Source organism: Thamnophis sirtalis, unplaced genomic scaffold, assembly GCF_051295495.1.
Source record: "Thamnophis sirtalis isolate CommonGarterSnake01/CBP01778 unplaced genomic scaffold, rThaSir2_p1.2 scaffold_5, whole genome shotgun sequence".
Taxonomy (NCBI): Eukaryota; Metazoa; Chordata; class Lepidosauria; order Squamata; family Natricidae; genus Thamnophis; species Thamnophis sirtalis.
This window is the reverse complement of record NW_028261385.1, coordinates 84,123,199-84,147,662: the sequence shown is the minus strand read 5'-3', so window position 1 is coordinate 84,147,662 and position 24,464 is coordinate 84,123,199. Positions and strand designations below refer to the sequence as shown.

The 24,464-nt window shown below is 34.2% G+C and overlaps 1 protein-coding gene across 3 annotated transcripts in view; it reads right to left on the bottom strand.

Annotated features, from left to right (window-relative positions):
• Nucleotides 1–360: 360 nt before the first annotated feature.
• The window catches only part of IFT74 (intraflagellar transport 74), a 40,672-nt gene continuing 16,568 nt past the window's right edge, over nt 361–24,464 (bottom strand). For all 3 annotated transcript variants that reach the window (XM_014055076.2, XM_014055078.2, XM_087716133.1), the window contains exons 9-20: nt 24,300–24,438; nt 23,177–23,239; nt 21,477–21,620; nt 20,333–20,373; nt 19,459–19,538; nt 15,636–15,689; nt 13,945–14,042; nt 11,620–11,746; nt 8,256–8,419; nt 4,494–4,619; nt 3,172–3,232; nt 361–974 (exon numbers count right to left, since the gene is read on the bottom strand). In XM_014055076.2, the coding sequence (XP_013910551.1) occupies nt 853–974; nt 3,172–3,232; nt 4,494–4,619; nt 8,256–8,419; nt 11,620–11,746; nt 13,945–14,042; nt 15,636–15,689; nt 19,459–19,538; nt 20,333–20,373; nt 21,477–21,620; nt 23,177–23,239; nt 24,300–24,438 (1,219 nt within the window). In that variant the 3' untranslated portion in view covers nt 361–852. The remainder of the gene's footprint in view (nt 975–3,171; nt 3,233–4,493; nt 4,620–8,255; nt 8,420–11,619; nt 11,747–13,944; nt 14,043–15,635; nt 15,690–19,458; nt 19,539–20,332; nt 20,374–21,476; nt 21,621–23,176; nt 23,240–24,299; nt 24,439–24,464) is intronic.

The following is a 24,464-nucleotide window of genomic DNA, read 5'->3' as shown; positions in this document are numbered from 1 at the left end:
GTTGCACATTTTTGCTCTGTTTGCTTTTCTTATTTAGGCTTATTAATGGGGTTTTACAAACAGAACATTACTCACAGAGGGTTCCCTTAGGAACAAGGGAGATGGGTCAACAAGAAGAGCTGATTTGGTTTTTGCTCATTCATGATGATTCCCTTGTCAACACAGTACTTCTGGTTTGCTGCTCTCTGGATCCCATTGAGAGTTTTATCCTCCTACAGCAAGAATGTGACTCCATAAGACCCTAGTATGCTTCAGATAGAAAGAATGCTGTGAATTTTTCAAGTCAGATAGCTTATTTCAAGCTGGAGTCCCTGGATTCCTCAGATACTGAGGGTTAAGAAGTCATTTCTTAGATATTCATTTTGCTACATATGACTTTTATTGCATAATCTTGGTGGTGGGGGGAATACAGGGTGACTTCTTAAATTTCTTTATGCATCTTAAACACAGTTCAATGTAGAACAATTCTGATATGTCAAGATAAATAGAAATATAGAATAATAACATTTTTCTGCTTTTGAAGTTACTACTTTAAGAAGAAACTTAAGCACTTTAGTGTACTTACAATCACACTGTTTTTTTAAAATGATGTAAATCAAACTATATTGCTTATTTAACAAAGCAAAACAAATATAAATGAAAGAATCTTCACTGAACAATTGTTTTACAATACAGAATGAATTCAAAGGAAAACAAACAGATGTGCCTGGCATGGGTCTATCATGCTCCCTAGAATACAGGAAAAAAAGGTACACCGGTTATACTAATGTGATCTAGAGTGCCTTCAAATGTCAATGTTCTTCAAAATAACTGTATGTAAATCCTTAATTGGTCCATCCAAGTTAGGCAGATCTAGGATAAATTCTTGCTGCTCTGTAAAGCTTCTATTATAGTTTTGTTATATTCTGCAACTTCCTTCATCACATCGTTCATTATGGGCCCGTAGTCACTTTCCTGGCTTTTTGTAGCTATAACTTGATTATATCAATTAAGGAAAAAGTTATCCAATAAATATAAAAGCTAGCAATAAGAAACACAATCAACTCCTAATGCCTAAAGAACTGAGGCCATATTGGGGAAAAAATTTCTAGATATCTATCCTTTTTGGTGTGTATCATTTTGCCAGAGAGAAAGAAGGCATCCGGGTTGGGAAAACTCAGGGCAATTTTTTCAACAAGATGCGTTCTCATTAACCATGAATTAAGCCAACTTTGCCACTGACAATATGGCAGCAAGTTAAGCTGTTGCAATCATTCTCAATTTCAGGGTAAACCTCACACGATTCAATTAGCAAAATCCATTCTTTTCTAAAAATAACCAGTAACCACTTCTAAACCAATCCAATCTCTTTGGAGGCAAAATGAATATTTGCAGAACATCCATATGTGTTGTAATAACTTATAAACTGTGAATTGGCTTCAATTGTATGAAGAGCCTGCTTCTCTCCCCCGCTTCCCCCAATTATACTCCAGGATCAAGAAGTTGAGAATAAGTCTGATCCTCCTAATAGGTACATTTGACAACATAGAAAAACATGCCTAAAAATCACAGACAGTAAGGTTCTTTTTTTCTGTAGTGATTTAGTATATTCACACCTGGATTTACTACTGATGCCAGTTGTAAGGATAAGATAGGACAGATGTTAAATTGCATCATGTCTCTGTGTCAGTGACGTGCGGTCAGCTTTAGGCCTGGTGAGGCACTTTTTAGACTTGTGGACTTCAACTCCCAGAATTCCACAGCCAGGCATGCTCAGTTCCGATTTAAAGCGACAGCACTTTTCCCCCTTGCAAAATAAGTTTTCCCATTCTTTTTCTTCTCCCTCCCCCTCCTTCCTCCCTCTCTCCCTCCCTCCCCCCTCTCTCAAACAGACACACGCACACAGAGAACTTCGATCCCTCTCTCATTCACTCACTCTCAAACACAAACACAAATGTTGGATTGGATATATTTTCCAAAGGCTTGAAAGCAGCTCCTCTGCCATACCCCCCCTTCCCCTGCTGCCTTCCGATCAAACTTTTTGAATTCCTCCCCCTTCCCCACACGCACCTTTTCCAGCTGTTTAGAGACGATTTCAACTCTGCTTCTCCCTGCTCTGCCCTGCCCTCCCCTCTTGAAAAGCCAGAGTTCTGTCAGACTGAGCTAGTTGCTCCTAGAGAACTCTAAAAAGCCTCTAAAAATGCCCTCTACAGGAGGCGAGAGAATACGTGCCTCATTTGCATAAGGAATTCTTTGCTTGTTAACCCTTGCTTAACTCTTAAAAGGCGAAACATTCCTTATGCAAAAGAGGCCCCTAGTTCTCTGGCCTCCTCCTAGTTAATACTGAGACACCAAGCCACTGTGACTTGAAATCTGGTAGCAACTACCCTGGCTTTAATTATTTTTAAAAAAATATTTAAAATTCTTTCCTTTCCCTGAGGAGACTGGCGAGGCCCCGCCTCCCTTGCCTCTAGTAACTGCACGTCCCTGCTCTGTGTACAGGGCTTTAAATGATACTAACATTGATAATTGGTACAGCTTCGCCTTACTTCACTAACTCTTTTTGGCCAAGGAATTCTAAAAATTCTATAGGTATGATCATAGAGAAATTACTGTTACACAAAGTGCCACTCAGCAGTAAGAAAGAACAATGGAAACACATGACGTTGCTAAATTCATGCTTGCTGTTGTTATCTGGAAATTCACCCTAGAAAATGGCGGAATGGAAAGAACATTCAGTTGTGTAACTACTCTTGTTACCCATCTCAAAATCTTGGTGGAACTTCTATTGATCAAATAAACCCAAAATTACGTATAATCCCTTTATATGTAAGGCAACCATTAACCACACTAAACCAATTGCTGTATTTAACCAAATGACTACTGTATCAAATAACATATTTTCATATTACTGTATACAACAAGGTTATATTTTTGGTTCACTGTGATCTGAGAAGGTAGACAATATTTAACAAGCCTCAATTTATGCACTTGATTTACTCTCTTATTAAACTCAATTTGTAAGTATTTGATGTGTGCCCCTGTTGTATTCAGGAAAAATATATATTTGCACCAAATTTATTCAGAATAAATGTCAGAAGAGCTTAAAAAGACTGGTACTTTGGAGGAAATAACAGTAATAATTTGCAGTATTTGAGAACAGTAATGCTATTTATGAAACAAAAAGGATACATTCTTTCATAACAAAATTATTTTGCTCGTGGTGTTGCCATTTCCTTTCCAGATTCGTGAGCTGAAGGTAGAAAATGAAAAATATGGTAACAACAGGAATGAATACTGTAGTTCCACTTTTTAGCACAAGACTGACCTCTCTTCTAGTCAACTGTTTAGCTACGTTGATTTCTATAAAGCATTCTGATTAACACTAATTGCAGTATAATTTTCTTTCTATATGTACATGTGTGTGTATGTATGCATGTGTGTTTGTGCGCACGGGAGCGCACACACACAAACACACAGACACACAGAGAGGTTTAATGGTTAGGGTGCTGAATTAGAAACCAGGAGGCTGCAAGTTCTAGTTCTGTTTTAGATGGACTTCGACTAAGTCATTCTCTCTCAGCCCAACCCACCTCACAGGGTTGTCATTGCGAGGAAAATAGAAGGAGGAAAGAGTATTATGTATGTTCACCACCTTGAATTATTTATAAAAATAATAAAGATAGAATAAAAATAAAATAAATAAATAAACACACACAAATGTATTTTTATAGTGACAAACAATTAAAATAACAATCCCTCACAGTGAAGGTTTGCTTTAGATAAGGCACATAATTCTCCTAGTCTGTTTTGTTTTTGGTAGGGTGTGGGGGAGGAGTCAACAATTGCTTCCAAAATATTTTACTCATGTTAAACTATAGTATACTCTGCACTAAGAGGGAGAAACTTCCTCACTTCCATAGCTGAATTTCCTGTCTGATGGCAGAATGTGTGATTAAGAACCGGGTCTGTGCTGAGAATAGTCTAACACAATAAGTTAAACAGTGGAATTTTAGCCATTCGCTGAGCATAAATAACAAGGTTACGTGGCTATTATATTTATGGCTGCTTCCTAAAAATACTAGCAGCAGTTTGCTTGCCTAATATTGCTATTCCAACCTTTGGAATCAAAACATGTCGGCTCCTTACAATGAAACTTTCAAAAACATTCTGTGGAAGTCAACATATTTACTTTAAGAATATTTCATTGTTAATGGAAAATTAGAATATAAACCATTATAGACATTAAAACAACAATTGTCCATTAATATTTGAGTTGGAAAAATACTTTAAATTTTATTTACCAGTAAATTTTGAGATGCAAAATACTAAACCACAAGCACCATATGTTTTATAATTGTCTTCTGTGACATACTCTGAAGCTGAGTTCCATCCTCCTTTTTCATTCAAATCTGCCATCAGAGGTATTTACTATAAAATCCTGTGTGCCCAACATGTGAAAACACTTGACTCAAGAGGTTTTGAAGCAATTTAGTGTATCCTTAACAATTTACCTGAGCATGTGTTTCATTCTCCTGGAGCTGCAACTTTAGGCCTTCATATTCTTTATTCAAATGTTCCATAATTTTTTTGAATGCATCCCGATGTTTGATCAATCTTTCTTTCTCTTCTTGCAGTTTCTTAGCATGAGGAAATGATACAAAATCAAATCACTCAAGGAGGGAAAAAGTATTTATACTTATAATTAAGTCTGGAGCACAGCATTTGCCATAAAGAGCACATAAAATGAGATAGAGTTGATTTTTCAGAGTATGATTGAAGTGGCCAGCCTTCGGTTTTATGTTATTCTAATTTTTAGCAAATGGAAAAATAAAAAAAATGAAGATTTGCATGAATCCAGACTTCTAATTTCTTTAGAAATGCATACCTTTTATTTGAATCATTTCTTTCTCTTTCACTGTGTTCATGCACTCGCTGTTGATTTAATTTTGATTCCCAGCCAGTGTTTATGAACACTGGCTTCTGCTATTTTTTTCCTAGCTTTTACTTTCTAACACATTTCCTCTTCTCATAAAATCTTTTGTTCACAGTAATAAATGGTACTTAAATGCTGAAACACTTCATATAAATAATGCACAATTAGAATAAAGGATCTAAGGGATTACAGGATTGTAAAAAGGGAGGTACTATTCCAGATCTATCAGAAAGATATATAGTAGGATAAAACTGGAACGGTAAATAACATATTGAAGGAGGACACAACAAACTCCAATCCTCAAGACTCAAATTAAACAGTAAGACTGTATTGTCCAAAAAAGCTTCACCTGGGGAACACCTCTTAGCATAAAGGTGAAACAGAAGGGATTTAAATCGAGACTGCATTTATCAGTTACAAAATATTAAAACAAAATTAATGAAGTGAATCTGCAATTTTTTTCCATTGGGGATAGTGTGGCACAAAACTCTCATAGATGTATGTACTTTTCATCTGTTAAAACTAAGAAGAAAAGGAGCAGTGAAAAAATGGGATTCATTTTTGTTGTATAGGATAAGAAAAAGGTTGAATAATGTTCAGGAACACATTTTAGTACAAAAAGTATAGGCATGGTTGCTTATCTAGTTATACTGGGTTGTCACAGAGCACTGTTTATTGAAAGAATTGCACTAGCTGCTGATTTAACTGAGCTTAAAGCTTTAGCCTTAATGTATCTATAAAACTTTATAGTTCCCTCAATTAAATGTTATATTATGGATCCAAGGAAATGCATCTTTTCTATCACAGTTTTTGTCCCTTAGATCAACATTCCCCCAGATATATGTGCGGCTCCCATGTTTCCAGTCCTTTCTAAATCCCTTAAGACCTGGCTCTGCTCCTGGAACTGGGTTTAGGGTGATTGTGGAACCCCTACCATTATTTTTCCAGCTTTTGTGAATGTTACTGTTCTTGAATTATCCAGAAAATATTAAATTTCGCTATGCTATGTTTTTAGCTGTGTTTTACTTACACATTTCATATTCTGAAAGTTCCTAAGAGTTTTCTTGGAATTTGGGTTAGGGTTATGTTCACTTCATATCGAAGTCCTTCCTGCTTATATCTATCAGAAACCTTCTTAGTTGTGTCACATCCTGCAGATATTTGCCTAGTAGGAATAGGATTTTTTGCACTGTGTCTTTCTGTTGAACAGCAGGAGATAAGCCACCTATTTTACACATTTTGGCATTCCAATATTTTATATTTATTTTATATGCCACTATTTTATATTGTGCCAATTACCCAATTATCACGTGTTTTTTACTGTTTATTACAATCATAATACCAGGTAGCAATACCATAAAAATAGAATTAGAATTCACCATATAATTTAGTACTATATATTATGGTAACATATTCAAGCTAAGAAAACAGTAAATATAAGAATTAATGAAGATGGAATAAAAGCTGGGTGAATTCCATACCAAACACTATCGCACTTGCTTATGGCAATTCGAGAGCAGGTCAGGAATGCTTTGCGAGCTGACATTAGAATTTAACATAACCTCAATCTTGTATTTTATATTTTAAATTTTATGTCATAGAATATGCCTTATTTTAACTGTGATGCTTCTGACAAGAATAAACAATAAACAAACATAATATCGTTGTTTTGCATTACTGGCAGTATATGAACACTTTAAATCATCTTTTGCACCAACACCCCTTCTCCCTGCAGGCACTTTTAGTTCTGTAAGGTATGGAAACATAGTTGGGATAGCCTGAAAATACACCTTCTTACAAAAAGAACAAAGCAATGTGAGAGTGATTTGGAAACAACTGATCCCACTGCAAGAGAAAAGGGGGAGAGTGTGTTTTGTTTGGGTTCATTTATCGTCCATTCTACAAGGAAGCACCACTAATTTTCACAATAATTCTTTCAAGTGAGAAGACTGTTGGCTGTATAAGAAAAAAGTTAAATGTTATATTTTTAGAATTTTTTTAATGACTTTTCAATTTTACGCATAAAATGGTTTCTAAACATTCACTAATATTTTTAAAGTATTTTTTTAAACAGTCCAATTATTAACCTTCTACTGGGAAGAATGGGAAGCCATTTGAAGCAGCTGGCTTGTATCTTGGGTTGCAGCAGTAAATATGTGAGTATTACAACTATTTTGAGTTATTACTGACCCATCAAATGGCTCTGCTATACTCAGTTGAGATAAGATAGGGGGAAATAGCCCTGCATTATTTCACTGTGCCGTTAACAATGCAAGCCCTATTAGGTGCAAGCGGTGGAGCATAATCCTACAAAAGTGATTATATAGTAAGATCAGTTTCTATATATACTTAGTAGCAGTCCGAAGACAATTTAATGTCAAATATTTTATTCTGAATTTTGAAGAACTGGTTCTCAAGCATATTTCCTAATTGCTTTTTAAAAAGTTGTCACACAAAAGGGAGAAAGTGAACTTCTTATTGCCCCAGCAGGCAGTATCGGAATCAGTGGCTTAAAACTCTAGGTAGTCTTCATTTACAGGTAGCCCTTCACTTACAACAGTTTGTTTAGTGACCATTCGAAGTTACAGGAACTGACAAAAGTGACTTATGACCGTTTTTCACATTTACAACCACTCCAACCTCCCCATGGTCACATGATCAACATTTGGATGCTTGGTAGCTGATTCATATTTATAATGGCTGCAGGGTCACGTAATCCCCTTTTGTGACCATGGGGAAGTCAGATTCACTTAACAACCAGATTACTAACTTCACAACTGCAGTGATTGACTTAACACCCATGGCAAAGAAAGGTTGTAAAAAGAGGCAAAATTCACTTAACAAATGAACAACAACAAAAAAATCTGAGGCTCTATTGCAGTCGTAGGTTGAGGACTACCTGTATCAACCACAACTGGAATTGGCAATTTGACCTTTAAGCAGGATGATCACTAAGTGAAACTGGCTGCAGTTGTGTTTTTACATCAGTTTTCCTTTGGTTTACAAATCTGTGGAGGTCATAAATGTGAGAATTGTTTGCAAAGCAACTTTTTCATCTCCACTGTAACTGAAAAAAGTAGCTAAATAAGGCTGTCGCTAAATAAGGCCTACTTATATAAGAAAACTAGACAACAGGAGGAATTTTCTGACTGTATCATCCAGTGGAATAGGCTAATGCACAAAGGGCTAAGTTCTCCTTTGCTAGATGTGTCAAAGAGAGGCTTGGTAATCATCTGTCCGAGATACTTTAGTAGTAGATCCAGGACTGAGCAGGAATTGGATTAGACAATTGCAATATCCCTTGCAATGCTATGGTTTTAGGATTTGGACTGCTGATTACCTTTTTCTTTTCTTCTCCTGCTGTTTTCAGAGCAGGCAGATTATTATATACTTCCAAGTCCTTGGTCATCTGTTCAATTTTTTCTTTGAGTGAGGTTAGTTCATCAACCATCTTTCCCTCCAATAAGCCCATCTTCTGGAGGTCCATTTGGAGTCTCTGACTATCTATAACAAAGGAAGACGGTCTAGTATAAATTACTGATAAACATATTTTCCATCACAGAACACATTTACTTATCCAACAAGACAACCAAGTCCTGCTTGCCTTATTCACCTTGGCACTGATCCAGCAAAGCTCTCAAGAATGTTATCTTTTGCATACAAATATCCATTATCTGATGAAATAGCAATATGGCAAAGACTGGTGCTGAAATAGTTTACTGCTTGTAGTAAAAGCTGCCAAACTGAAATTAAGACTGTTATTCTTCATTTATATTTGTGACTAAAATGAAGAACAATGAAAATAATTCCATTGCCTTCCTTAGCTTTAAACAATTCAAAATGTTATAAACTTCTAGAGATTATGCTGGTAATTTAGAAGAAAAAAAAGCAGATTACTATGATTCAAATAAAAGCTGAATTTTTGTATACCAATTTTGTTGACCCACAATACGGTCCATCTGGTATACAGCTTTGAGGCCATATTTTAAAAATGGTTTTAAATGCTGAACTTACATCCAGCTGCTACACAGTGTATCCTGTGGTCTGATCATTTTTATTGTAAAATAGACTGATAGCTGTCCACTTTTTAAAACACCAAATCCTTAGATACTCCAAAAATAATAACCAAATCTCAGTGTATATGAATACTCATTTCCTCTTGTGCATGGTCTCATCTGGGAATTTCAGGCAGACATATTGACATCTCAGAATTACCAGTGATAGCGAACTTTTTCTGCACAAAGTGCCCAAAGTGGAATGCACTGCAGCCCTAGAACTCGGAGACCAGTTGGCCTGCGCGTGCCTGCGCAACTGGTCTTCAGGTTTCCGGTTCGCACATGCGCACGGCTAGCTGGTCTTCACGTGCGCCGGAGCGCCAGAAACCAGAAGAGTAGCTGGTGATGGTGCGCGTGCCCACAGAGAAGGCTCTGTGTGCCACCTCTGGCCCGCGTACTATAGGTACACCAGGTAGACCAAAATATTTTTTTTAGGCTTCAATGCAAGATATGGAGGTATAAAATTAGCATACTGGAATAAAGTAGTGCATATCACCATGATTTTAAATCCTCAATGTGCATTGTTAATTCCTTTCTTAGGATATGGCTTAACTCCTTGTCTCAGAGTTGGTCAACCTGTTCTCCTGGCTGGCCTTCTTATTTGAGGATACATGTTAGTGCTCCAAAATAATGATTCAAGGATTAAAATTCCTGCACTGTGGAATGTCTGGAACTGACAAAGGTACAGTCACACTATTTTGAACTAAAATGTTTAAATCTTAAAAATCTATTGTGGATGGTCACATGTCAGCCAGATGTACATATAGGATTTGGCATTTTTGTGCATATGTGTAGATCTTCCCAAGGACCTGGGATAGGTAGGTAGATCCTACATTGTTGCAGGATGTAAATTGTTCCAAGCAAAGCTACCTTTTGCAATTAACAAATAGTGATTTTGTCAATGCCGTTGATCAATGCTGATGATGTTCAAGTGGTACTCTTAAATGTTTTGGAATTGCACCCAGAGAATCTATTACAAATAGTACTATATTTACTATTTCTTGTCTGCTGAACAATTGTTCACACTTGGTGAAGTACATCCAAATTCTAGATTTCTATTTAAAACCATAGAAAGCTGCTGCTAAACAGTATAAGCAATATCAAAAGTGCAACAATTTGGGGATAAGACAGACTGTTTTGGTGAACAATTTGGAGAAGGAACTAATTTTCTTCATCCAAATACGATCCTAGAGTAAAAAAAAGGAAAGGAAAAGGGGGAAAAAAAACAACCCTTCTCTCTGGGAAGAGACAGGAAGAGGATGCAGTCCAGTTCCTTCTGATATGCCACTAAGTCACAGACTTCAGCAAGCCGTGTGTACATAGTAGCAAATTCTGAGACAAAATTGCTTTTGTGCTTTGACCTAGGGAAACGTTAGTGGGAAATGCTGCCATCAGCAAATCTGTTTACTCACAGAAGTTTCCTTTAAGGAGGGAAAGGCAGATTACTTTGTAGTGGTATTTTACACAAAGAGGGAACTTGTGGCCTCCAAGAACTTTTCTAAAATATGGAAGACTTGCTACTAAGCAAACAGCAATGTGTAGATTGTAAAAGACATGATTTCAAGACCAGCAGAGTCTCACGTTTCTATTATAGTTGGTTAAACAAATCAGCAACCACAATAATAGATTAAGCAGTTTAAGAGAATTAAAACAGAATAAAAAAATTGCCTGGTTCACCTGTCTTTTTCATCTTCCCTTTAAATTGCATCTCATATATTCTGATTTTAAGACCGGGCTAAGAAGAGAGAATAACTACAGATTCACAATTCAGATAAAACAAATCTATACTCTAATCCACAAATGTTCCCATCCAGGATGAACACATAGTATACAGAATGTGTCAAGATCGGACTCCCAAAATGGTTTGTTCACAAATTAATATTTCTGAAAATTGATATTGCTGTTATTTTTATTCACAATCCATAAAATCTCAATGCCTTGTAACATTATTTGGTGCCCAATGGCTTCTGGAAGATGTAAATAAAACTCCTACTTGAATTTGTTTTTGAAACAGTATATCTATATATCCATACATTTGGGGAAATCAGCAGTATTTGCCTGATTCTATGCCAGTTTCAAAAATTGTATTTAAACAGTATACAGTAAATATGTTTCTATTTATATAATGCAAGGAAAATACACACAAAAGCATAACTCGAATCATTCAACCCACAGAAAAAGGGTAAGCAAATATAATTTTGATAGGCAATCTGAGCTTTTTATTGTTTTCGTCATTTTCCTCTTGTACCATCAAACAAAATTTAACAAAGATAGTTAGACAATTAGTTTACTTGAGATATTATGATAATTTGCTTGAATCGTAGTTCATCAGACAAGTTCACTGTGTAGTTACGGAGCAGGGAAAAACAAAGACACTGCTTCTCAAAGATCTATGGAGAACTTCACTATAAGCATTTTTTTTTCTTTTCCAAATATAACATTCCACAAATATTCTTACTTTTTTCATAAATCTTTCCTCTCAATACTCCCTAATAGAATTTGTAAGTTTAGCTACTCATGCAATTAAAAATCTTTCCCAGTGCTAAAACCTTAATGATGAACAGAAAGCATGAACTATGCAACAGCTGAGTCCTTGAAATATAAAAGGGGAAGAGTTGTTTTTTGTAATGGAATAAATACACCTCTTACCTGTACCCAGATTTTTAGCTGTACTCTGTGATTTTTGCATTTCACTTGATTTGAAAGTGAGATCTTCCTGCATGATCTTCAATTCTTGATTTGTTACAGAAGATATCTGCTTCATACGACTTACATTCTGCATATTACCAAAAAAAAAAAAAAAACCACCCTTACCAAATATGTTGCCATGCCTAGAGGCAGATCATTAAGAAACCCTTTTCCATAATTTTATCAGTCACTGTAAATACCTTTAAGAAATGTAAATATTAGAGAATTTATCTCAAATAAAGCATTGCTGTGTTATCCATACAAATGACTTTATTACTATAGTTTACATAATGAGTCAAGACTAAAGGTAAATAAAATATTAAAGGCTTACAATAATTTGAGGAAATTTAACTAAGGAATACCTTGGTTAACCTTGACATACAACCACAATTGAGCCTGAAATTTCTGTTAGTAGGTGAGACATTTAAGTGAGTTTTGCCCCAGTTTACGACTTTTCTTGCCATAGTTGTTAAGTGAATCACTACAGTTGTTAAGTTAGTAACAAGGTTGTTAAGTGAATCTGGCTTCCCCATTGACTTTGCTTATTAGAAGATCTCAAAAGGGGATCTCATGACCCCAGAACACTGCAACTGTCATAAATATGAGTCAGTTGCCAAGTGCCTGAAGTTTGCTCATGTGACCATAGGGATGCTGCAATGGTCATAAATGTGAAAAATGGTCATAAGTCACTTTTTTCAGTGCAGTTATAACTTTGAATGGCCACTAAATAAAACTGTTGTAAGACTACCTGTAGTTGTTTCTCGCAAAAATAAACCTAACCCTTATGCTCTGAAAAACATCTTCACAGGAAATGTATCCTAAAGGAAAACTGTTTCTGAAATGTTAATGGGACAATCAGATTCTACTTTCGAAATTGAGACAGCCAGTTCTAAAGGAAGCTATTTTCACTATGACATGGCACCTTAAGGTGTTTCCAGTGAATTGACTTGTATCTGCAAAAGACTTAATAAAACATTGACAAATTTGGTATAAGGACAGTTTTTAGGCAGATATATGAAAGGTAATTACTACATGGTTTAAGTTGTGCTAGGATGATTTGGAAACATAAAAAGCATATATGACAATCATTGTTCTGTTTCACATCATATGTGATTGGTTGCAATTTGAGGTCATTTTTCTTTTTTTCAGACCTAAGCCTAAGGTATCAAAGGAAGAAACAAAAGTGATGGGGGAAAAGGAAAGAGCAGAAGCAAGATCAATTCTATGGAACCTGTTGACGTCCTATGAATTATGTTTTAAAAAACCCTAAAAATGTAAGCCTACCTTAATTAAGTGCTAACACCAATGTTAAACAAACCAAAGAAGCATTCTGCTATTCTAGTGGCTAAGATCTCAAAAAGGCTTAAAATATGTTTCTTGTTTGTAATAATAGAAGTCACCATTTCAGGAAGAAAAAGGCTAAAGCAAGGCTAGACTCTTCATTTGTTAACTGTGTTTACTTGAAGATCTATATTAGGAAGGAAGAAATCTCAGTGTCTTCTTTTGACTTCTCAACTGTGGTTCACATCCCTTAAGGAGCTCTGATAAAAATATAAGGGAGTCTGCCTTCACTCCTACGCTGCCTAGACAGGGAGTTTGTTGGTACCTGACCAAGTCATGTGAAGGATCCAGCTGCTGGAACATTCTTCAATAGCCTTTGTACTCACTATAATGACTTCTATGAAATCCCCTACTCACTCCTGAGTACTCTCCAACACAAAGGTCATTTTTCTTCTATGCCAAGGTGACTCTTCCTGAGCATAGATGTCCATTCCAGCCAGTGAAATATTGCTTCTCCTTTCCTTTTTGTGATAGGAGACTGACATGCCCTGGCTGCCTGTTTTTCTGGAGCATCTCCTCAAGGTGCTATACTTTCTTAAGGTGGCTGCTCTCAAGATAGAAAGACAGCCATCTCCCTGGTAGCAGTTACTAGTGAGGACTTTCCTTTCCCTCCTGAACCTATATGAAATGGCTTCCTTCCTTACTCTTTTATGTGCAGTTCATGTTAGGGAGGGAAATATACAAATGCAAGTATTATTTTAGAGTGTCACAGCACCATAAAGTCTGAGAATTTTTGACACTAAATTACTATTGGATTTACTCTTCTTTGCATTCTGAAGAAATACAAAGAAATAAAAAACCCATGTTATTATCTAAGGGCTTTATTATTTAACAGGGTGATTTTCAACTTTATTTCAAATTAAATAATTGTCTGGGTTTCATTTGTTTGAGAGAGAGATATTTCCCTAATAGTAAATTAGGATTTCAAGTGAGATTACTTCTTACCCGGCTCGAGTGCTCCAAAAGGGCCACAATATTGGCCTCTATCTCTGATTTCCGCTCCAGTTCCTGGTTCTTTGTCTCTTCAAAAGATTCGAGAAAGTCTAAAGATTTTTTTAAAAAAAGATAGAGGAAGCTATTGTTTACAATAGGAACTGCAGAGAAGTCCAGCAGCATTGCTTACAATTGCACTTTGAATGTTAAAGCATTTAAAAATATATATACAGGGAGTTTAAACTCAGAAAATAATTCAATGAAAAAATAGTTTATATGAAAAAGTACAATGAGAACCAGTTATTCAATTTTCACTCAACCAATACTTGAGCTCTATATGGCAAACTAGCAAATAATAATATAAAGATATTTCTAAGATATTCAATGCCTCAATTACATTCCATTTGGAGTCCTGTAAAACAATCTATTTATCTATTGTAACATAATCTCTGAAGAATATTCAAAAATTTAAGCAGAATGCTATATCTTATTGATGTTTTTTTTCTCCTAACAATAGCTTCACTGGGAAAAATACTGTTTCCAAATCCAACTGGAAATGTTTATGATGATCCATAAAATCATATATACAGACTGTATGAAAGACCCTGAACCTGAAGATTGCCTGGGGGATACCAATGTTCAAACAGAGAAACTCTTTAGTATCTGCTTCCAGATTCTGGAAATTCTTCCAGCAAATGTGGCAATTAAAGTAGAAATTAGGAGAGTTGAGGTTAGCCACACCACCATCCAAGATTGGGTAACAGCTCTCAACATTTACAAATACTGTCTGACTGCTTGTTTAAATAGAAGAAAACTTCATATCCTGATGTTTTAACTCCATAAACCTCCCTGATATCTGGAGAGCTTTTGGAAACAAAGGTTCAATATGGAGGTTAGCTGTGGGAGTGCAACTGTAATATGACCACAGAACTTTAGCAATACTGAATTCAGTAGGAAGCTTTGGTTCATATGGGGCTCCAAAATGTGTAGTAGAGGTCCTATATGTGCTGAGCAGCTCCCTACATAAAAGGATTCTGTTAAAATAGACTAAATTCTTTCCTATAAATTTCTCTTGACAAAGTAACGATCTATAGAATTCTTGAAATTAACTTAAGAAATTACTATTCTTCATTAGCCATGGTCTTGTCAAATGTCTGTTTTATTTTATAATATTTTTCAACACATAAGGAAGTATTTCAATTTACTTTTAGTTTCTAATAATTTATCTGAAATTCAAAAGACCTAAATGGGAACCAATTTTTACTCTGTGTTGCCATAAATCCACTTATCAAGTTGGATTTACTAATAGGTTTTAGCATTCCTACCAAGTGACTGATGATGCAGTCTTGTTCTCACTTACCTGAGATTAAAGGATAAAACACTGTTAAGATTTTTTTCTGAGTAGACATATTAACAAAATAACAGAGTTGGAAAGGACCTTGGAGGTCTTCTAGTCCAACCCCCTGCTTAGGCAGGAAACCTATTCCAGACAAATGCTGTCCAATCTCTTCTTAAAAACTTCTAGCGTTGGAGCATTTACAACTTCTGGAGGCCAGTTGTTTCACTGATTAAGTATTCTAACTGTCAGGAAATTTATCTTTAGTTATAAGTTGTTTCTCTCCTTAAATGAATATTTAAATGAGTGTTTTCAGGGCACTGAATGCAAAATGTGCATTGTATATATGTTTACGAATCTTACTTACTATCCATGCTTTCCTCTCGCTTCTTCAATTCTTTATATTTCAGATTTTTTTCACCTACAAAAAAAAATTAAAATTAAACAATTAGTACTGCAGTTATTTTGTATTGACAGATTAGGGTACAGGTAATCTTGGTTAATGATGGTAAATGGGGCCAGAATTTCCATTACTAAATGATGTGGTCAAAGTATAATGTCACATTACCTTATTCCTTAGCAATGGAAATTCAGACAGTTCCCATTGCCATCATTAACCAAATTCTGCTTGTTGTTAGGCAAGGACCCACCCTGATTTAAACCATTCCCAACTTGGTCCCTCCTAACTGTTTAGCCTCACTTCTTAATTACTTTCAGAAATTGCTTTTTGATTGCTTTTTAGTTACTAGGGATTTTTATAATGATGAGTTAATTTAGAGTACTGGCTGAATCTCCTTCAATCCTTAGCAAAAATAAATAAATAAATACAAATAAAAATATAAATTTAAGAATTAAGAAAAAATATTAATTTGGAATAAAAAGCAAAAGGGTGATTAGAATTTTGGTTTTGGACCATTATAAATGGATGATAGATGGACTAAGAGGTAAAACGGACTGAAATAAGATTTTAAAATTGATTATAAGAATTCTTTACATGGGAAAATACTCTTCAAGTCTTAAAAAATGATAGGGTGGGACTTTGAAGGTTGGATACTAGAGGGAACCAGAAGGTACTAAAGATTACAGCTAAAGGAAAACAATACATACATTTGAATTACGAATATAGAATGGAGCAAAATAGTTAACAGTGAATGTACTAAAGGATATTGGTGAGCAATAGGCCCAGAATTATAAATAAACTGTGTTTCAAAAATGTTGTGGAATAGGAAAAAAGTTTTACCAGACAAACCTGAGATTGAGTGGCTTTAAAAATTACAGGCTACAAAAATGATAACGTAAAAAAATGCTGTATACAAATGGATATAGGAATAAGGAATAAAGCTGGCTGATGTCATGATAATTAAAGGGGATAAACAAATAACAAATCAAGAAAACAATCTTGATAACTTTCCTATACTGAATTTACAAAAGAGTTCTGTTAAAGTTTTGAAGGTTTTTGTGAGAAGGAAAAGAATGACAAAAAATGAAAATAAATCTAATTCTAGAATAATATTTGAGGTGATAAAGATCCAGACTGTTAAAACTAAAAGGAAGGAATATAAAGTGAGTTAATTTGATCAAAGTTAAGAAAATATTGTTATCTCTGCAAACCCTTAACATACTTTTGTGACCAAGACTGAACAAGGTTTTAAAGATTTGTTTATAGATAAGAGATGAAAGCTAGAGAAAAGAAACCATTTGTTATATTATAATGAAAAGCAAGTTACTAAAATTGTCTATTTTTGTTCCAATGAAGGGAGAAGTAATTTCTTTATACATTTTCTTTTTTGCTACAATATTCTTATTTTTTTCCTTTCTAGATGTTTTTGTCTTTTTTCTTCTACATTTTTCTTTTTGCACTTTCTTTTTCTTTTAGTTTAATTTGTACTAGTTTTTAAATAGGCTATTCAAATTACTATTAAACAAACAACATTTAATGGCTGCATGCGCAATATGGAGCAGCCTTCCTGTTGATATCAGGTTGACCTCTATATTATTGGCCTTCTAAAAACTGTTAAAAATGGAATCATGTTGAAGGACAAATGGTGAAAGAAATGACGCTGATCTATGATATATGGTTTTAGTATTTTGTATTAAATGCCTTTAGGAAGGCACTTAAGACCCGGCTCTTCCTGCCAACTCTGTGTTACGTTGGTGTGTGGCCACTAATCACTAGCAGTGCTGTAGTATATCTGAATCTATTTCCTCCATTATTTTCAATGTCTGTATTTTCACTGTTTTTAACCCATTATAAGTGGTCTATTCACAGAGTGGGTGACTTTAAAAATTGATCAAATAAATCATTGTATATTTAGGACTCTTTTTTTACCACAGATGCTTTATTACATCATTGAACATTATTGTAAAGCACTAAGAGTCGTGTTGAATGCATTGGGGACAAATTGAAAGATAAATAAGATGCATTTGAATTAATAGATGATATATCTCTTCCATAATATACTTCTCTGATAACCACACTTTATTTATGATAACTGTAATCTCTGTTGACTTACAAAAATGGCAGATTCAAAAATTTAAAATAAAGCATATAATACAAGTAGATAACAACTTCAAAACTTAAAGAAGAAATGGAATGCATAAGCTAAAAATAAGCATATTAGAACTGACAGTCCTGCCTTTTCTTTTCCCTGCTATATTATATGACATTCCCACTGCTTGCATTTATAAATATGTGCACTGTCCTAAGAGGCCATTTTTAAAAACATCCTGGTAGCTAGGGTCCTATTTCTTGTCAATACTTCCTTTCATGATAGGAAAAAAAAATACCGAATTTAAAATCTAATTTGCTTTTCAGAGGACCATGAACAGATGTAGACTGAGGCTTAAACAAAAAAAAAATACTTGGAAAATATTTTATGAAAAATAGCTTCAGTTATCAAGCTATAAATAGTAAAACAATTTCTTACCATCTACAGTCATCCAAGCAATATAGGAAAACGATGCAAAAAGTGTATGAAAATAAAACAGATAAAAGCAAAATGATGGAATTACTATGGAAAGGCTAAAATCAAATACTAATTATATGATCAAACTTAAGAATCAATAAAGAAAAAACAATACTAAATCACACTTCTAAGGAGATAGCATTATGATAACTAGTTCCTTTTAGATATTAAATCAAAGCATACATTTGCATGTACTTATTTTATTTATCTAAGGGCATTTAAATGACTGCCCAACTCAAATAACATGACTCTGGGCAGCATATAAAAAGAAAAGGAAAAAGAAAGGAAAAATAATCAGCTAATAAACATAAAAAAACCCCTGAAAGGTCATTAAATTATGAAAGCTGATTTTACTGTAACTCCTCAAATTGGGAATTCTATTCAACTGACCCGAACGTTTGAGGAAAAAGCCAGATCTCAACTGCTGCCATTGAGAAGGCTTTGGATTTCATAAAATGGCACCATTTCGGTGAAGCAACCCAGGGTGTACCCTCTGTATAGAATAGAAGCATTATTGGGTGTCACTGGGATTACATCTGCCACAATAATCTGTTCAGATTTGGAAGCACTAAATTGGAAAAGGCAACATTATTAGTTGAAATGCTTCCCCCCCCCCCCATTGCATGGAACTCAAAGATTTCATAATACATATGCAGAGAATTACCCACATTCACATTCTTCCAAATAGTCTTGCTTACACAAAGCAAATCAGAAGACCACCCATGTATGTTGCAAGGATTCATTTATGTTGAAGCTTTTCTGCATGATGGTAGAATTTGAACAACTCCCATTAGGGAGGATTAATTTTTGGCTTATTTTGTCACGCCATCATTTTTTTTTCATTCACAGCGAAACACATTCTTTAAAGTCATTTGAGAAAAGGGATATTTCCAGACAGCTAACAAGCCATTGCACTAACATAGTGCAATGCATTATGAAGCTGTATTAGATTGTAAATATCATTTATAGATGTTTTAGCAGTAAGAAAATAGATAGAAGCGGAAGGAAACTACAGAAAGGTAACAAATGGAAATAATTATCATATACGAGTATGGAATAAAAATATTGTACAGAATCATGTAATTTGCATGTATGAGCACATTCTTGTATCTATTCACAATTCATAGACTCTATCTGAATATAAATAATCAATTAGATTAGATTAAACTATAATAGAACATTTAAATACAGTTTGGAGAGTCAGGTCTCAAAGCCTTTTTTCACCTTGGTGTTCCTCTAAATCCATGTCAAGCTGCCGGATTCCTTCATTGAGATGGTTGCTCTTTTCTTTTATCTCTGTTAGCCTAAAATAATGGGCATGGTGATAACTATAAATATACAGCTTTTTGTAAAAAGTACTGAATAAATAGCTTTCAGACTAACAATCAAACAGCAATGTCTTTTTCTCCTAATATGTTTTAGCTTCTGCGTATTCTTGAACCGAGTTTACACAATTTTACCTAAATGAGGTTAATTTTGTAGGGAATGAGGAATTTAAGAATTACTTATGTTAAATAATGGGTCCCCCTGCTGGTTAAAACAATTCATTACAATAATGTTACAAGAGAGTAGTGCTTCTTTACCTCACTTTCTCAAATTAAGTTTGGTTTCAAAAGACAAATGCAGGTAAAACATTAAAGTAACCCATTTAACGTATTTAAATTTAAACACAATATTGTATTTAAATGTGATCTTGTATTTATTTATACAAGGGAAGGCATTTAAAAACTTTATTTTTTCTTTGAACAATATAAATAACCTTATGATTATGAAGCCTGTCTCATAAGCAATTCAAATATCACAGGACAAATATTTCTTTTAGACTTTCCCCTGCTGCATTACTTATTACTATTGTTTTATTACTATACAGTGGTATTACCTAGTTAAGGCATCAGATACTTTAATTCCAACTCCATTTTCACATATGATTCTTCAGAATATTTCCACAAACAGGTCATAAAAACAGCCCTGCTTCTTTTTACAGTCAATGGGTGCAATACACACGACTGACAAATCTTCCAAAAATATGTGGATGTAAATGAAACTGATTTTATAGCAGACATTGAAAACTAGAGGAACAATATAGAAAAGCACTCACTGCCTTTCCATGCTTGCTATTTCTTGATTGTCTTCCTTCACCTTAGAAAGAGATAACAGTAACATAACATATTCTTAGTGACCCAAATAAATTACTCAGTTATGGAAAGAATGGTAAGAATGCTGGCTTAGCTGTAGAAAAGACTGATATTACTTGTATTGTCTAAAATTTGCTGAATAAAATACTGTCATCTTACCTTTCAGTATCACAAATATGTGTATATTAGAAAAAGTGATATACAAGTAATGTTTCACTTACAACTAAAATACAGCCCAGAATTATAGTTATCAGTTATTGTGGTCGTAAGTCAAGGTATCACGTGACCATGGGTGGAAGTTCAAATGTTGTAACTTTGAAAATAGGTTGTAAGTAGCTCAGGGAGGTCCATCTTAACTTTGACTAGTTGTTAAAATACTGTTTGTAAGTCAATGTATACCGTGTTTTCCCAAAAATAAGACAGGGTCTTATTTTCTTTTGACTCCTGAAATAAGCACTTGTCCTTATTTTCAGGGAGATCTTATTAGGCAGCAACCATGGTCACCTCAGAATAGCACAAATGTCATTCCTGGAGATATCCTATATTCACTTTACATTTTTTTGTCAGCAATATGGCACTGATGGCTTAACTAGTTTTTCACATCTTACTTAAATCAGGTTTTCATAATCTTTTAGTTACACCCTTGATGTTTTTCAGCCATCTAAATATGATACATTTTATTATCTTTCATAAGTATAATCTTTATTGTCATTGTACTTAAATACAATGAAATAGGTTTTAATCTAACTAAAATAGTTCAGTATTTCAGTCTATCAGAAATACTGAAATACTTCCCTTTTCCGCAGGGGAAATAAATTGTATAACATAGATGTATTTATTGCCTTCTAAATTCTTTTTATGACATGTGAATACTAAGTCACAATCAACATGTCTCCTTCCAAACAAGAGTCTCTTACAAAAATATGCTCTCACAGTTAGCTCTGTTGGTCAAGGTCACCAAGCTCCAATTGTTACATTTGCTATCCTAGAGTCATGATGGTGATAGTAAGTGTGGCTTTTCTACATTAACATGACATGTAAGTACTCTAGGCCTTAATTTCTATTTGTTAATTGAGCTTTAGAAATATTATGAAGTATTTTTTCTACCTGTTTTAATAGTCTTTCTCTCTCCTCCTGGGGAGATCCCATGTTCTTGTCCTCTGCAATCATTTGATCTCGATGTTCCTCAAGACCATGAAGCTTTTCATACAGCTGTAAGGCCTCTTGTTTAATTTGAGAGTGGGTAATTTCCTAAAGACAGAATACATGCAAGTGGTATTTTGTATTTATACAACTGAAATAAAAAGTAAAGACAAGGGACAATGAATCGGTTTTGGCTTGTAAGACACATTATTTTATGTCTAACCAGCAACTAGAGAGTAGCATAGGAAGGTTCCTTCTAAAACTGAGCACTCTCCCCTTATGTTATTTATATTATATATGTTCATTGATTCATAGATTATCATTCCTAAATACTTCTAAATGAACAGATAGAACAAAGCCATTCTCTATCGTCACATACAGAGATATACACTGCTAATTAATATCTGTATCCATTTTCTTATTTCACATCTATTTCTGAGCCTTCTTAATCATTCTTGATTTAAGAACATATGTATTATCCAAATTATAATTGCCAATGTGTGATAATTACAAGGTAATAAAAACAGCTGTCAAAATTATTTTCTGGTGAGATTTTAAAACTAAGGAAATTGAAGAAATATCAAAGTTATAACCTTTAGAGTACCACATAGTAACTTTCTACTAGATTATCAAATGGGAAAAGTCAAAACAGTTGATACATACATATAAAAATTGTGGGAGAAATTAAACTTAGGATAACAAGTATTTAGAAAGTTACACAGAAGCTCTGTTAGTTAGTATAATACTATGGTTTAACATTATAAATTGAATAGTAGGAGCCTACTTAAAAGTTCCCACATTACTTAACTTTTATTTATTGAATAAGACACAACTGCATGGGTTTACAAGTCCCAATGGCTAAATTCACTCATTATGTTATGTAATATATGAATCCAGCTATATGGTTTTCTGTAGTATGTTATATGACAGAGGAAGCAAATTGTGATAATTTTCCTTCAAGAAACAATTATCCTTTCCAGTATTTTATGTTAAAATTTACTAAAAGAGTCACTGAGAGTTGAACATAATAATAGAAATAATAATTAAATAATATCTACTTATCCCAGGTTTTTGAGAAGGACTTGATAGATAAATAAAAATGCCAAATCCATTCAAAATACCTTCCTGACTATGTGACAAATCATAATAATAAAAGTAGAAGAGAAACAACTGAAGAAAAGCAACAAAATGTAAAGACCTTCAAATAGCAATAGAATGATGGTGGCAAAAGAAAGAAGGAATAGTACCAATAGTAATACATGCTTTGGGTGCAATCCCTAAACATCTGAAGCCCCCATGAACACCAACGGCATTTACAAAATCAAGTTCAGTCAATGGCAAAAGGCAGCTTTACTTGGAACAGCTTACATCTTGGGACAATTCTTTTAACACCATCAAACAACAATATCCATCTTTTTTATCCACCTTATCCACAAGCAATCAGGTGTTTAAACTATTTTTCGCTTTATTTATCCACCTATCTAGTCATTCCCTAGGACTAGGGAGGACTAGATAGTGTGCTGAAGATAACAAACAGCTAAAATGATACTAGACAGGGATTTTGACTTTATTTTTAATTATATGTAAGATGCTTATTTATGAATCATCACATTTCAACTTATTCTTCCATTATGTAATGAATTTGAGAATAGGAAAATACATACTGCTTCCAGAGCTTGTTCTTTCATATTCACAGCATCCATTTCTTGTTGTAAAGAAGACAATTCCTAGGAGAGGAAGTAAGATTTTCATAATAAAAAACTGTTAAGAGATTTGGTGCTTGAAAGAAACTTTGAAAAACAAGGCTTCATAGGCAGCCCAGCTATGGCCATATTCTATATAAATGTACATTTGTATTCAGGACAGCCAATCTTATATTTGATAAATATGTCACCTTTTTCTTTGAATAATTTAATCACTGGACTAATTCCATCAGCAACATGATCATCATCATTCTTAGGTTAGGATTTGAATTATTTAAGTTTCTGCTAATCTTCGACGGTGACTCCAAATGTAGAGCTCCCACACATAATAATTCCAGGAATAATTGGAATCATTTCCTCTGCATTTGTAGATAATAAACAACTGAAATCAGTTTCCCTTTGAAACAGATGAACTCAAAACCTGAGTGGGACACTCTAATTTACTATGTTCCTGCACAGCTAAAATGAGATTCTTATAGAAACAAATATAAAAACATAAGGAATAACAACTGTAATCCAGTAACTTAAATCAAGCAAAGTTAGATTATAGCTCATGCTTCAAAATGTGACGATTGTAAACATTCTGATGTTAAAGAAATATGTTGTTTCCTTTAAACCTTAGATTCATTTATCTTATTCTGACCATTTTTTTTCTTGAATGGAGTCAATCGAATATTTCACTCCTATATGGAGTTTTTATGTAAAGAAAAGCATCACACTAAACAATCATGCATGCTTAATGTGTACATTAGTCTTGCAGTGGCTAGTTTCTTCAGTGTGAGAGAAGCTACCAAGCCATACATCTATGGTTTCTTTACAATTAAGAAATCATGCAATTGGCAAGAAACTGGAGAACTAAAGATATAAGAAAGAAAAAGAGGTTGGTAGATTCTGTAACATGATTTCTGTGGTAAAGAGTTAATTACACCCGTTCAACCTTTAGAAGATTAAAATCTTAGATTTGGCTGGAAGATATTTCCCTTGACATGTTGACTGAAGCTTCTGGAACTTGTTTTAAATTTCCTTGGTCTGAAACTATTCTGGCACACATCAAACTGTAAATTAGGGAAATATCAAAGACTACCTTCAAGAGCTTTTCATTTGCCATTTTCATGTCTATGTATTTGGTTTGATCTTCTTCCGACATATTTTTAATTATATTTTCGGCCGCTTGTTTCTCCTGCCGGATGTCATCTTCCACAGCTTGAATTAGTTTTTCTTTGCTGCATCACAAAAATAAACACTTTGT